This window comes from Rissa tridactyla, chromosome 6, assembly GCF_028500815.1.
Source record: "Rissa tridactyla isolate bRisTri1 chromosome 6, bRisTri1.patW.cur.20221130, whole genome shotgun sequence".
NCBI lineage: Eukaryota > Metazoa > Chordata > Aves > Charadriiformes > Laridae > Rissa > Rissa tridactyla.
In genome coordinates, this window is record NC_071471.1 from 35,870,447 (window position 1) to 35,883,428 (window position 12,982).

Sequence of the window (12,982 nt, forward strand, 5' to 3'; positions counted from 1 at the left end):
GCCAAGTCTTATTAAAACTAAACCTCAGGCTTATGCAGAAAGCTGTATAAAGACCTGAGTAGAAAATACATATCTGAAGTGTTGCTGTGTTATGTAGGCCTTCGCTGCCATTTAAGCAGAGAGAGTCTGTGTGCGCTATCTCTTGAGAAGACCAGAATATATAGAAGATAAAGCATTATAAACAGAGTAAGTGTTCACTTGGAAATACATAGTTCTGTCACTTCCAATAGCAGAGTAAACAATAATCTCGATTTATTACATGCTCATTGTTGGTTTTGGTAACTTGGACAATAAAAACATTGTGTTCTCTTGGTCATTTACTCCTTGGGTGCTTCTGTATCCCTTATCAATTTTCTACATTATCTAGTTTTCAATTTATTTGGAGTACATTTAACTTTCTCTTCCCATCTTTTCTGTTTCCTCATTTCTACAGGGCTTACTTTCTTCTGAATTGAAGTTGTGAGGTTTTTCTCTTGTATTTTTTAGCAGTTATGGCATCCTTCTCACCCTTGGGTATAAGCTTTGAATACACAATAAAACAATCTTCAGCAGCTGGTAGTTGTCACTGTAAGTCAGACTTACTTGTATCTGTTGATCTGTCTCATAATTTCAGACTGATAAAGCCAGGCTCATACAAACCTGCAAGTATTGTAAAAAAAATATTAAAACAAGGAGGGGGAGAGACTTTCTGTGTTTATTGAGGGCACCTTAAAAAGCTTGTAGCATCAGAAACTCTGCTTTGCCCCCCTTACTCTCCCTATCTAAGAGATTTTTTTTTTTTTTTTGCCTGAAAACAAATGCTGGTGAGTGACAGTGGTAAAGGGTGATGAGCTTGCTGTCTTTTAGGGGGAAAAGGGATAGAGAATAGGATGCCAGCTGTGATCTTACTGGGTTCATCTGGTCATCCTGCCTTGTGTTTCTTGCTTTCTCTGCCAGCCTCAGTGTTCTATTCACTTCCCTTCCCTGTGTGCCCAGGAGCAAATACAAGGGGAGTTGCAGCTGTGACTGAAAGTAACTGCCATTTTCTTGGGGAAAAAAGAAGCTATTGAGCCTGTCAGCCTTCCAAGTACAGTTTGGATCAAGAGAAGTTCAAGTGAGCAGCACGTCTGGGAGGTGAGGAGCACAGGCTTGCGGCTCTGTGCGTGGCAGATGGTAACTGAGTCCCCTCTGCGTGCATCCATCAGGGCTGTGGCTTGGGGTACAGTCCTGTACCCCACTCGGGGTGAGCTCTGTTTGGAAATGTAAGCAACATCTCCTGGATTAAGAAATTAACAGATTTATAGTTTGCCAGGATATTAGGGTTAACGTCAGTAGGATGCCTCCAGCGTGTGTCATTAGGGTTGGCGGCCTTTGTGGAGCAATTGTTTTTCTCTGCAGGCTATCAGGGAGTCATCTCTAAGGAGCGGCATGTTATCCCACACGATCCGAGTTAGCTGGCGAGACTGACCTAAAACCATTCAGGTTCATCATCTTCAGAGCAGTGCCCTTCAAGGGGCTTGACGTAGAGGTCCTCACGCTCTGGCCTGTCTGTCTGCGCCCACGTGCCAGTGACGATGCCTAAACGGGGCTACGGCAGAGGAGAGTGGGAGGGAGTGTGAGAAATCAGCTAGTCTGCTGCCAAGGCAGGGCTGGCTGCCTCTGAGCTAGTCTTGACAGGCAGCTGTCTCGCCTATTTTTAGGAATTTGCTGGTGATGGAGAGAGCAAGTGATGGAATAAATCCTCCTTGTCAGCTGATTCCAGTGTTCCCCTGTCCTTAACGTTAAACGCTTTCTGTGTATGTACATGTATGTATGCACGGGTCTCTCCTTCTTTCCCTGGTGTATAAGTCTCTTTGCTTGCGATGTCCTTAAGCACATGTCCTGCATCTTGTCTTAGCCGGACCAAGAGAACAGTCCTGCAGCAGCTGTTTTAGATGTATTACAGTTATCTCGCCTTCCTCTTTTCCATCTTTTTGTAGCAATCTGACTTACTTAGGTCGGTTTTTCCCCACTGTGTTCTGGACCCTTAACCATTCCTCCTGTTCCCGGTTGGATTTTCTCCGGTTGGTCCAGCTCTTCCTTGGAGTGTACCATCAGTAGCTGAAGGCACTTTCTGTGGGGACGTTCCTGCTGCTGGCTAGGGTGGATGGAAGGACGTGAACATCCCACAGATGACGCTGCTGTCTCCTTATGTTTTTAGACCTATTTTATGCTATGGCTGGTATCCAGAGCTGTCTCTTGAGTCTAACTGTTCACACTCATCTCTGGAATCTGTCCTAATTTTGGTGTGTTCATTGCAGTTCCTGCTACAAATTCATTGTGCTAAATTGTCAGTGTCAGGTACTGTGAAAGACGAGGAAGGAAGTAAAGTAGTAAAAAGCCCTGCAAGTGGAGTGACATCCTGAAAAACTGCGTTATGGGTCTTCATCATTTCTGGTTAATTTCGTATTAAAGTTTCAGCCAATTTAGTTGCTGAACATGGTTGAGCTGAGGATGAAACAGAGCTCCTCACATAAAGTACTCCCCATCCCTGGAGGTTGCCTGCTCTTATGACTGTTGTGTCCAAGCATGCTTTTGCATTTCAGTATGAAAGCCCGAAGTTTGAAGTGGCTTTTAAACCTCACTTGGATGCCTCCGGATGTTTGTGTGCAAGGAGAGCGGCAAGTTTAATCAACTGAAGAACACATCTGTCAGGCAGGATTCCTCCCTTCTGTTTTTTTTGTTTGGTGGCAAGGTCTTTGCTGACTCCTGAGTGCTCAACTTCTTGTTAGATCTCCTACGTTTCCTTCTGAGATTAAATGGCATCCGATAGCTAAGTACTTTGCTACTGCCTTCAGGATTAGAATAACTGAGCACTGTTATCTTTGGCACGAAGCTTTGTTCTTTTAGCACACTGTTCTGCTTCTGTCTCTCAAAGAAGAAGAAAAATACTTTGGAGTGAGGGATTGTGATTTCTTTAATTGGAAAACCTGCCACTGTGGCCTATTCCTGCCAATGCCTGGTGTGAGTCCCAGAATCCTTTGTGGATATATATCCTATGGTTGCATGCGTTTGGCTTTCTCAAAGAATGATCTGCTAAGCGGTAATTCAGCATTGAGTAGTCATCTGTGTTAGCTAGGTGGCTTTCTTTGGGAATGACGAACCTAATCTTACGCTTGATTGTTGACTTTCCCCAAGGATTAAAAAAAGGGATTACAAAGTAGGTGGGAAATATGGTCTTTGCCTCAAATTCAGTTCACTGGTGGGAAGGGGGGGAAACCCCAAAGCCTGAAGAGAGTGGGAGGGTTGAAGCATGGCAGGTAGGATCTGGGGCAGGCACACTCTGTGGAGAGAGAGGCTGGCAGCTAGTCTTGGCACGCGGTGAGGGGAGTCTTTGTATTTTCGTTTCCCTTTTGTGCAGACGCTGTAGTAACAGGCATATGCTGTTGGAAAGTCAGTCTCATCAAAAAAAGGAGGTGGAGAGTCTTCACTTGCTGATGGCAGCCCAGCAGGGTGGATATTTCTGGAATTATGGGGTTTTTCCAGCCGTACTCTGACATCTGCACTGAAAGACTCCTTTATGCGGGTGCAGTATGGAAGTTGCAGTTGTTGGAAGCCAAGGATTTCAACAGAGGATGGTTGTGCAGGATGTAAAATGCACAGAGTAGTAGGTGTGCGTACAGAGCATGTCCTTCAATGGTTAATTCAGTGAGTAGTTTTGGACCGTGGCCTGGAGGTGAGGAATAGCAGGTACTGTTTAAAACCTTGCCTGAGAAGTAGACTACAAACTCTGCTTTTATTCTCATAGCTCACTTTATTTGTATGCTGGGAAGGTGATCTAATGTGGGGTGGAGTTAATTACCTGGATAAACTAAAGAGGGGGGAAAAAAGCCAACTGTATTCAAACAGCGTACGTCTGTATTGCTGTAGCCAACTAGCTTGACAGCGTGATGGATTGAAGGGATGTGTGGGATTTGCTGAAAATGTTTGATTTTGAATTTCATCTATCCCTTCCCTGATTTGCTAGCTGTCAGTCAGGCATTACAGGAGCAAATCTTTACTGAGACAGCTATTCTCTGACACGTTCCATACAGACTAGCTTGGTTGTGTAGATAAGCAATCAGTTTCCTACTGTTTTTCTGTCCCCAGGACCTTTTCCCATGAGATTCTCTCAGAGCTGCTTGAGGCTGGTGTCCTGCCTACACAAGGGCTTTCCTTGTCAGCGCTGTTGGTGTAGCCTCAGCTGGCCACAGCTTATTCTAGCAAACTGTGTGTCAGCCAAAACCACAACTCCACAAGGATGTGCTAGCACTGATTAAACTTTCAGGAAAGGCTTCAGGAGAGATGCCAGGGTGGACTTCATGCTCCAAGAGACAGATCAGCTGCCTGGCTCTTCTGGGGAAAAAATTTTGTTATCTGAAGGTGCTTGTGGAAGACTCGGGTTTGGACTCTGTCTCTGGAAGTTTGGTTCAGTGCAGGTCTTAAATGCCTTGCTATAAGACTCATAAAAATGTATTGACAAATAAAGCTCAGGACCCTTTCAGAAAGGAAAGGCTGGCATGTTAGACTCCATTTGGCATGGAAAGGCATGATTAGTACTGCTCTTCACCAAGCACTAGTGTATTTTATTAAATCAAACCCTCGCGATGGAGTTGTGTTCTGTCCCAGCGTGGACTAGAAACCTCTGAACTGCTTTAACCCAGCCGTGGGTTATTGCATTTCAAACCAATGCTGGGATCTTGATGGTTGTTCAAGTGCTTCCAGTACTTTGCTGAAGTAGTTGTCACAGGGTGACACAACTTGCGTTTGTCATGATTCACTCTCTTCTTAAATATGCTTTTTGGAAGTTTATTCTAGAATAATAAAGTTTTTGCTTCCCATCAGTACTGTGGAAGGACTTGAGTTCTTTAGTCCTTCCCCCCGTGTATCCTGTATGGTGACTGTCAGTGAACTAGTGGATGCTGGTAAGGAGTGAGTTGTCTTTTATTTTGGTAGCATTTAAATTAATTGAAGGAGCACCTACCCTCACTTCTCCTTCTAGGAAGATGATGCGCTGAGATCCCTGCAAAGCTGTGTATTGCTGGGGAGACAGGCACAGACTCTTCTCTGTTAATTTTACATACCACGTCTGTGTTTTCCAGGCAAGTGGTAGGATGAAATATGTGTAGCCTTTTGCTTAGAGCTTGGGAGACTTCAAAAAAATCTTGGTTTGTTTTTGTTTTTCTCCCAAGGCAGCCTTTTTTGAATAAACTCATGCAGCTGTAAATGACTGTGTTTGTAGTTACAGGGAGTACCAAAGTACCAGCCTTCACCTGAAGGCTGCTGCCTAATGAGTGGCACCTAACTGCGTGTGAGCCCTCTACCCTCTGATTAGTCCCAAATAAATCACCAGAAATGTAAAGGAAAGGCTTCACTTAAGCTACAGGAAGGCTAGGATGTTCGCCTCAGCTGTTTGAGTCCTTTAGAAAGAGGAGTAACTTTGTCAAACCGTTGGCTTTGTTGCTTGTGACATGTAAATGTATCCTTAGAGATTATAATTTCACTGATGTTAACGTGGTCTGAGCTCTGTCTGGTTATAAACCGCTTTACAAGTAAAGTGTAGGAAAGCCATAGCATTGTTTGGCTTACGGATTTATCCTGCTTGTTATTTAACCACCCTCTTGCCAGTTGCAATTCTGCAAGTTGCTCGCTGCTTAGACAGACTGAGCGGTTTTGGGTGTTGAGTCTTGGTCTACAAACAGGGTCACTGAAGATCTTTGTATTTGAACAGCGAGGGAAAAGGCATCCTTTGCTCTACCAGAGTTGTATTTCCAGCCTGAGGACAAACAACTCCAGTTTTTGTTGTCACAAATCCTGTAGCACTGGAGTTTAGAAGAGTCATTGGTGGAAGAGGGAAATAAAACAGCCTGTCACCTGCTGGAGATAGAAAATAAATCAGTTGTGCCAAAACAAAGAGGCTGTTTGTTCTGAATCCTGCAGTGCTGATGGTAAAACACATTTCTATCACTTTATATAAATCAGTTTGTGGGGAGCGGGGGTGGAATTTAGAGCTAGAGGAGGTATGGTTTGCCCTTCCCAATCTTTCTTGTGTGTGTAGTTTTTGGTGAGGTTCTGATAATTCATGGAGTGATTTGCTCTGGCGTTCTGGGACTGGGAAAATTTACGGTGATTATTAGTTTGGGTTTTGGGGTGGGGGGGCGGAAATTTCATTGCAGCAGGGTAAAACATACAATATTCCAAGGAGACTGATCACTTCTTTGCTTTTGCTTTGCAGTCCTCCACGCTGAACTGTAACATGTGTCTCATTCAGGGAGAGCTTTGCAGGGCCACCTTTATAGCCTTAGCAACCCTCTCAATTTCCTAAACTGGTATTTTCTTTTCCCTCGTACAGGGCCTACGCAGAAGACTCATCCTCTGTAAAACACGATCCAAGGACAGAGCCAAGCGAGAAGGTGAAGCACGAGGAGGAGGAGAGCAGCGGCAGTGAGGGGAGGAGAGCTGTTGCATCAGGCGATGAGGAGGCTCAGCCGGAAGGGAAGAAGAAGAAGCGTTCTGGGTTCAGGGACCGTAAGGTACCGAACTTGGGCATGTTACACCTGCAGCTGTTGTACTGCAGTGGAAAAAGGGAGAAAACTTGCAGAACGTTTTATTCAGATTGTGGTACAGCGCGTGTATAGAGTCTGGCTTTTGCTCTGTATTTGGTTTTATTTTCTAATGGACCTTGCTGTTTTGGGAGCCTACTTTGTTGGCATGCTACCTTGAGTTTCTTTTGGTTGAAACTTGTTTATTTGGAAAGCGCAGTATACTGGTCCTCTGAAAGGGATGCCTCTTTTCCCATCTCCAGTTGGATGTCCGAGAAGTGGCTTGCTGAGAAATCAAGGCTTCTGCCTTGATAGCTGTTAGGATGGTGCGTGCAAAGTAGGGAATCGGTGCAAGAGCTTTAAAAGCATCTCGGGCATCCAGCATGTGTCTTTGTGTGTGTCCGTCCATTTGTACGTGATCACAGGCAAATGGGCAGCGTATGTAGCAAGAAGCAGAGGATGAGTGTGGAAGGGAGGGTTATGGGAAAGGTGCACTTTAATTTTTCTTTTAATTATTCCATGTAAACATAGTTGCTGAAATAGGGAGTTGCCTCACTCCCTATTCACAGTTAGTTGTGTCTGTCTTGATGCTTATGCTCATTTAATTTTCGTAACAGGCACATTTTCCAGAGGAGGAAAGATTGAGTAATGAATTGTATTGTCAACTTGTGACCTGCCCTCACTGTTGGGCGATCCTGAGAGCTTTGGGCTCCTCAGAACCATCTGACAACTAGTTGGGTACTATCTGTAACCTCTGTTATTACAATATGTACAGTTTGGTCTGATGGAGAGTCCTGTAACTGAGCGTTGGCAGACAGCAGTATTTTTATTTTTTTAAACCTGTCTGGATGTCTTTTTTATTGGGCCGTGTTTGATGATTTAATATCTTTGCAGTGCCAAAGAGGAGAACGGGATTATCTGCTCTTCACAATTCCTTCCTGTATGATTTGCTTCTGATAATTATTTTTAAGTCCGTATCCTGGAGGTTGCATGTCATTAGCTGTTAAATTGTGGATGGTCGTATCTAGTGGCTTAACAGCTTTTCATAAAAAATTAAGGGCTGTTTTGTTTGAAGTTGCTGAATCATATTCTGTTCTTGGTTAGAGTCGATTACACAACTTGTAACTTCAAGTGCCTTCTGGTATTCGGGACTCCAAACTTTCCCTGTTGTGACATGCTCGTGGCAGCTCAGTGAAGTTATGTTGTAAGATACTATGTTGAGATATTCAGAGTTGTCCAGGAATATGGGTTCTTGGCTTCTGCTAATTTTCTTGGCAACCGGGTGTCAGGTAGTCTGACAGCTTCAACAAAACTTCAGCTCTTGCCAGTACTGCTCAAGAAAAGTGAGCTATATTTTCCAGTGTCGGCAGATGGAGGCTGGTTGCAAAGAGCAAAGAAACAATCCACCTTCATCCACACTCTTATTTTTAAAAAAGAACATTTGTTGATACAGCGAATGTAATGATTGATTTTTGTCTTACGTGGCTGGTTGCTTCTGGCGAGGGAATCCAGGGAACATTTGTTTGCAAGCGAGGACTTTTATTCCAGTTGTTAGGAGATGTGCCTACATTGACCAGCTCTTTCCTTCCCATACTAGGCAGGGAGGAACATGGCCCAGCTTTCCAAGTAAGACAGGAGCCAGGCGTGGAGGGTGCCCAAGAGCTCTGATGGGAACGACGTGCAGCCTGGATCCTTTCTCAGTCCACAGCCTTCCTTTCTCCTACAGTGCTCGATTTGGGAGCAGCAATTTCAGCAGGAAAAGTACAGTTTAAAACAGACTCCATGATCTTTCAACAACTTTAAACCCTTTTCTCTCCAGCCTTAAGCCCAAATGTCCCTTCTGTGACCCCGAATGCCAGTGTTTTTTTTGCTTTGTTTAATGCAGGATGTAACTGGTAGTCTCCCAGGCGCTGGGCTCGGTGTTTGTTTGAGCGGCTCTGTTGTGGGCTTGGTGTTTGATCAGCAGTTGCCCTAGTGAGTCATCTCAGGAGGTATGTTTGAATGATCCCGGCTCAGATGACAGAGGAAGGTGTGACCTGGCTCCTGACTCAAAATCGGGGCTGCTCCCAGGATGTGCTGCTCCCCTAATCAGTTGTGTAGCACCTAGGGAACTCCTGACTCTTCTAGGTGTTTCTAAAAAACAAACAACAAAACCCACAGTAAAAACTCTTCCCAACTCTTCCCATAATTAATTAAAAATAGCGTGGTGTTTTCTTTGAGAAAAAAATTAAGCTTAATTGAACGTGTTTAACGCTTGTTTGTTATCCCAATGTTGCTTTTAATGAAGTTGATGATTAGCGGTGAAATAATAAATCAGGCGTGACATTGCTATTTTGGGTAGTGATTCAGTGAAGAGGAAGTTGAAATAAATCACTTGGCATCTGCTGGGGCTGGGATCACGGGTGGCTGGTTCCAGGGCGCCCATTGCCTTGCAGCCTGTGCAATCTATAGGTCCTGACTGCATCAGGGAGGAAAGGAAAAGATTGTTCAAGTGCTTTTAAAGTTTGAAGGCTAATGAGTGATTAGCTCATGTTGTGGGTGGGATGACATGCTAATTAATTTGCTAAAAAAGATTGCATGCAGCACTAGGACTGCTTTATCAAGATCTGCTTGCAGTGTTTGCTGGGTCCTGCAGGTATGCTGCCTTCGGAGTGTTAGTCGTGCTAAGACTTCATTTTAGTGTGCATTATAGCAGGAAATCCGAAGAAACTGAATCCTAATTAGTTAATTTACCCTACTGAGATGCGTGTGGTGGAGCTGGACTGCCAGAGTTCCCGTTCTGCCGCACAGTCAGGGAGGCCCCAGTGATGCTCTGGAAGTGAATTGAGATGTTAATTTAGAGCTTTATTTTCATGTCTGCGCAGGATTTAATTTTTTTGCCTTTTACCCTGTGGCTTAGCATAAACATCGGCTGTCTCAACAGCAGCTTCACTCTTGTAGAGCAATAGGGATTACTTGCTCATCTTTCTCCTCCAGTGCCTGCTCTATTAATAAATGCCAAAAAGGGAATCTTCCCTTTTGGTCACATAGTATCTTTCTGGAGGCCCCTGGTGACATGAGGCTGCAGTACTGGCAGCAGGATGAGAGTTTTTGGCTGGCGTCCACTGCATCGAGGACTGGTGCATACTGGGGGAAGGCAGATGCCTGGGTGCACGCTTTGCCTCCCTGCTCTGGAGCTGCGTATTCAAAATTACCTCCTCGTGAGTGTCTGGCAGGCATCCGAGAAAGCTGTTCATTTTGGGGGCGCAGGGACAGAAGAAGGAATGGCAAATGATCTAGGAAAGGGCCAGGTAGGAAATGGCCGCTTTGCTTCCGTTGCAAGTGATGACCGTGGTGGACTTTAAGGTTGCAGCGTGGATCTGAATGGGGTGTTGGAAAATCGCTGTGCCCAAAGTTGGAGCAAAACGTAGACTGCTTAACATCAATAAAGCAGGGGCCTTGAGGATCACTCCGAGCTTGGGGTAAGAAAAAATTGGCAGTGAAGTTGCTGGACAGGTGAGGAGGAGCCTCGGTAAAGATGTGAGACAATACCCATACTCCAAAAATGAAAAGTACCTGACAGCAATAGGCCTGTCAGTAGCATCTTAGCGAGAACTTAAAACAGATACAGAGGAAAGATCCGTTGCAGATGGGAAGTCGAATGAGATGCAACATGGTTTTGCTGGCAGAAATGTCAAGATGAATGTCTCTGGTGCAGCAGTGAAATTGTTGAGTAAAAGAGGTGCAACTTACCTAGCTGGGTTGAAGGAAAGCATTTGACAGTGCCTTCCAAGAAATAATTCCACTGGCTTGGAAAATCAGGAGTAATGTAAAGTCTCAGGCAGACAAGTGTTGTAGCTAGAAAGCAGGCTGTGTTGAAAAGGTGTCATGGATGGAGGGAGCTGTTGGTCGTGGTCTGCGGTGTCTGCTCTTGGCTTCCATCCTGGCCTTGACACTGCAGCTGGTTTTAGTTATCTTGCTCAAAGGTAGAAGTATGTCACTGTGGTTTTTTGGCTGATGGAGTTGGGTGGGGTGTTTCTCATAATGAGATCAGGTCATGGTGGAGGAAGGAGTGAGATATGGTCCTGCACTTGCAAGTCAAAAGATCGCTTTGGCATAACAAGTTACCGCCTGCCAGGTGGGAGCTGTAGACAAAGACACGTGCAGCTTTGCAGCTAGAAAGAGCTGGGAAAGTGCGTGTCATCCTTCGCTGCGGTTTGGCTGATAGACGATGACTTACAACTTTGCAATAAAACAGTTGCTTTTGATCTAATGCCCTTATCTTTGGAGGACCTTGTGGACTGAAGCAATAAAAAATGGGCTGAAGTTTGATTCTAGGTGCAAAGGCTGGTAACAAAAAGGATTGGTGACAAAAATTTTCTTCCATGCAGGTGGCTACAGGAAAGAGGGGGCTGGTTGTATCGGTTGATGCAAGGACATTACTGCATTCCTAATGGGCTTGATTACAAAAAAAGCTATGGTGATGCGAAGAGGAAGAATAGGGAGAATGCTTTAGATAATGTCAAAGCCGTATCAGTGGGACCTTCTGCTGCATCTTGCTTGTCCCATGGTCACATTTGCTGGAGAGCTGAACTGGAACAAGTGTAGAGGAGAGAGGGTCTGCTTTCCCCTAGCTGCTTTACCCAAACCTGGGTTGGGGGATTAAAAGCCTTTGGCTTGTTTTATTCTAGAAACGTGAAAAATTAGACAGGGTGTTTCCTTTCTGATAAACATCAGGGTGGAGAAGTTGTTCAAGTTAAAGAACAAGGCTGAAATGAGACCAAAGCCATAAATGATCTACAGATGTCTTGGCACTGTCCTTGATCTTGCCTGTTCTCTTCCAGCAGAACTTTGGTTGGTTTTTTTCCTCCTGTGGCTCTTCGCCAAAAGTACTGAAGGTTTCAAGTACATTATGGACTGTTAAACATGGTGTATAATGCATGAATAAAAAGCTGAACTAAGGAGGAAAGTTTTATGCTCTGATCCATAATGAAGTACGGATCTTTGTGCCTTTTTCCTCCCTTCTGGCTGTATGTTGTGATTTTTGTTTATAAAAGCTTTCTGTTCTCTTTGATTAATTCTAGCTGTGTGTTGGGGAAAACAGTTCTAGGTACAAAATAATCGCTACTGGCGGAGTTAACAAGTGGCAGATTGGTGGCGAGAAGAGGATTGAGTAAAGAATGTTTCTGCAGAATTTTGCCAATGAGATAGCAAAGAGGAAAAAATGAGGTTGAGTGGCTGAGCAACCAGCTGCTACTCCAAGTGTTTTTTTCCAAGACTCGGCTTGAAAGTAAAGGTCTCTCCCAGCTCTCCAAGACTTTTCTTTTACTTCGTTTATTAATCATAAATCAGACCCTTCAACGCTGTGGTTAAAATGTTGAGTTGCTTTAGATTCATGGATGTGATACCAGTGCTTTTTTATGTTCCTCTTTAAAAGCGCTTTCAGAGACTTTGTTAATTAGTTTTTTCTCTGCCATCATGATGAGCCAAAACTCATCAATAGTAAAGACTTAGTGTTTGTTCTTAATTCTGGGACATCAGGAGTCAATACTTCCAATTTTCCTGGTAGTTTGAAGGCTGAAGATAGGAGGGATTTTAACCCTTTGAGCTTTATTTCTTTCAAGTGTTGTGTTGCTGCACAGACTTTGTCCACCTTCAGAGGACTAAGGTGCTCATGTAGGTCTTGGGGAGGAACCGTGTACATCTAACGCTGGTTAAATTTCTTTTCCAGGTGATGGAATACGAGAACAGGATCAGAGCCTATTCCACGCCAGACAAAATCTTCAGATACTTTGCTACTTTGAAAGTCATAAACGAGCACGGTGAATCGGAGGTTTTTATGACACCGCAGGATTTCGTGAGATCGATAACACCTAATGAAAAACAACCAGAAAGTAAGTGATGCATGTGTAGTAATTGGAGAAACTAATACAGCGGAGGGGAATAAACTCTTCAGTCTCTGCTTACCTGATCTTTAAACTTCCCATCAAAGAGTTACGTTGTTGGGTATCGTCTGTCTTGTTATGTTGAGAGGTATGGCACATCTGGTGTTTTCAACCCACGTGTTATGGCAATTCGATGATGTGCAGAAGGATATATAACGGGGCTGTAACAAATGCAGGGGCAAGGCAGAAAGCTACCAGTGCAGCTTTGTGGGAGCCACACTTGTCTCCCCAGCAGAGCCTGCACTGTGTCCATGTCAGCTTGACCTCAGCTGGTGGTGCCAAATAACGGGGAGCATCCAGGTTCAGAAGTGTTGGTCACGGTATTCTGCTTGAGAGGTTTGAATGCAGGATTGGCAGGGCTAGAAAGCACCTCCTGAAGCTATCTGTCCCATCTCCACACTCCAAACCCAAAATTAGCCTAATCCCTTCCGTGTTGCCTGAAGCGCTATTGCACTAGATCTCAGTGGTTTGAGCCCTTGAAGAGCAGATGAGATAACTTTCTTGCATCTTTAATAGTGA

At 44.4% G+C, this 12,982-nt stretch overlaps 1 protein-coding gene across 3 annotated transcripts in view; it reads left to right on the forward strand.

Moving 5' to 3' along the window:
- MICU1 (mitochondrial calcium uptake 1) overlaps positions 1-12,982 on the forward strand; it is a 106,728-nt gene that overhangs the window by 21,589 nt on the left and 72,157 nt on the right. For all 3 annotated transcript variants that reach the window (XM_054207539.1, XM_054207541.1, XM_054207540.1), the window contains exons 4-5: positions 6,350-6,530; positions 12,250-12,412. In XM_054207539.1, coding sequence (XP_054063514.1) covers positions 6,350-6,530; positions 12,250-12,412 — 344 coding nt within the window. The remainder of the gene's footprint in view (positions 1-6,349; positions 6,531-12,249; positions 12,413-12,982) is intronic.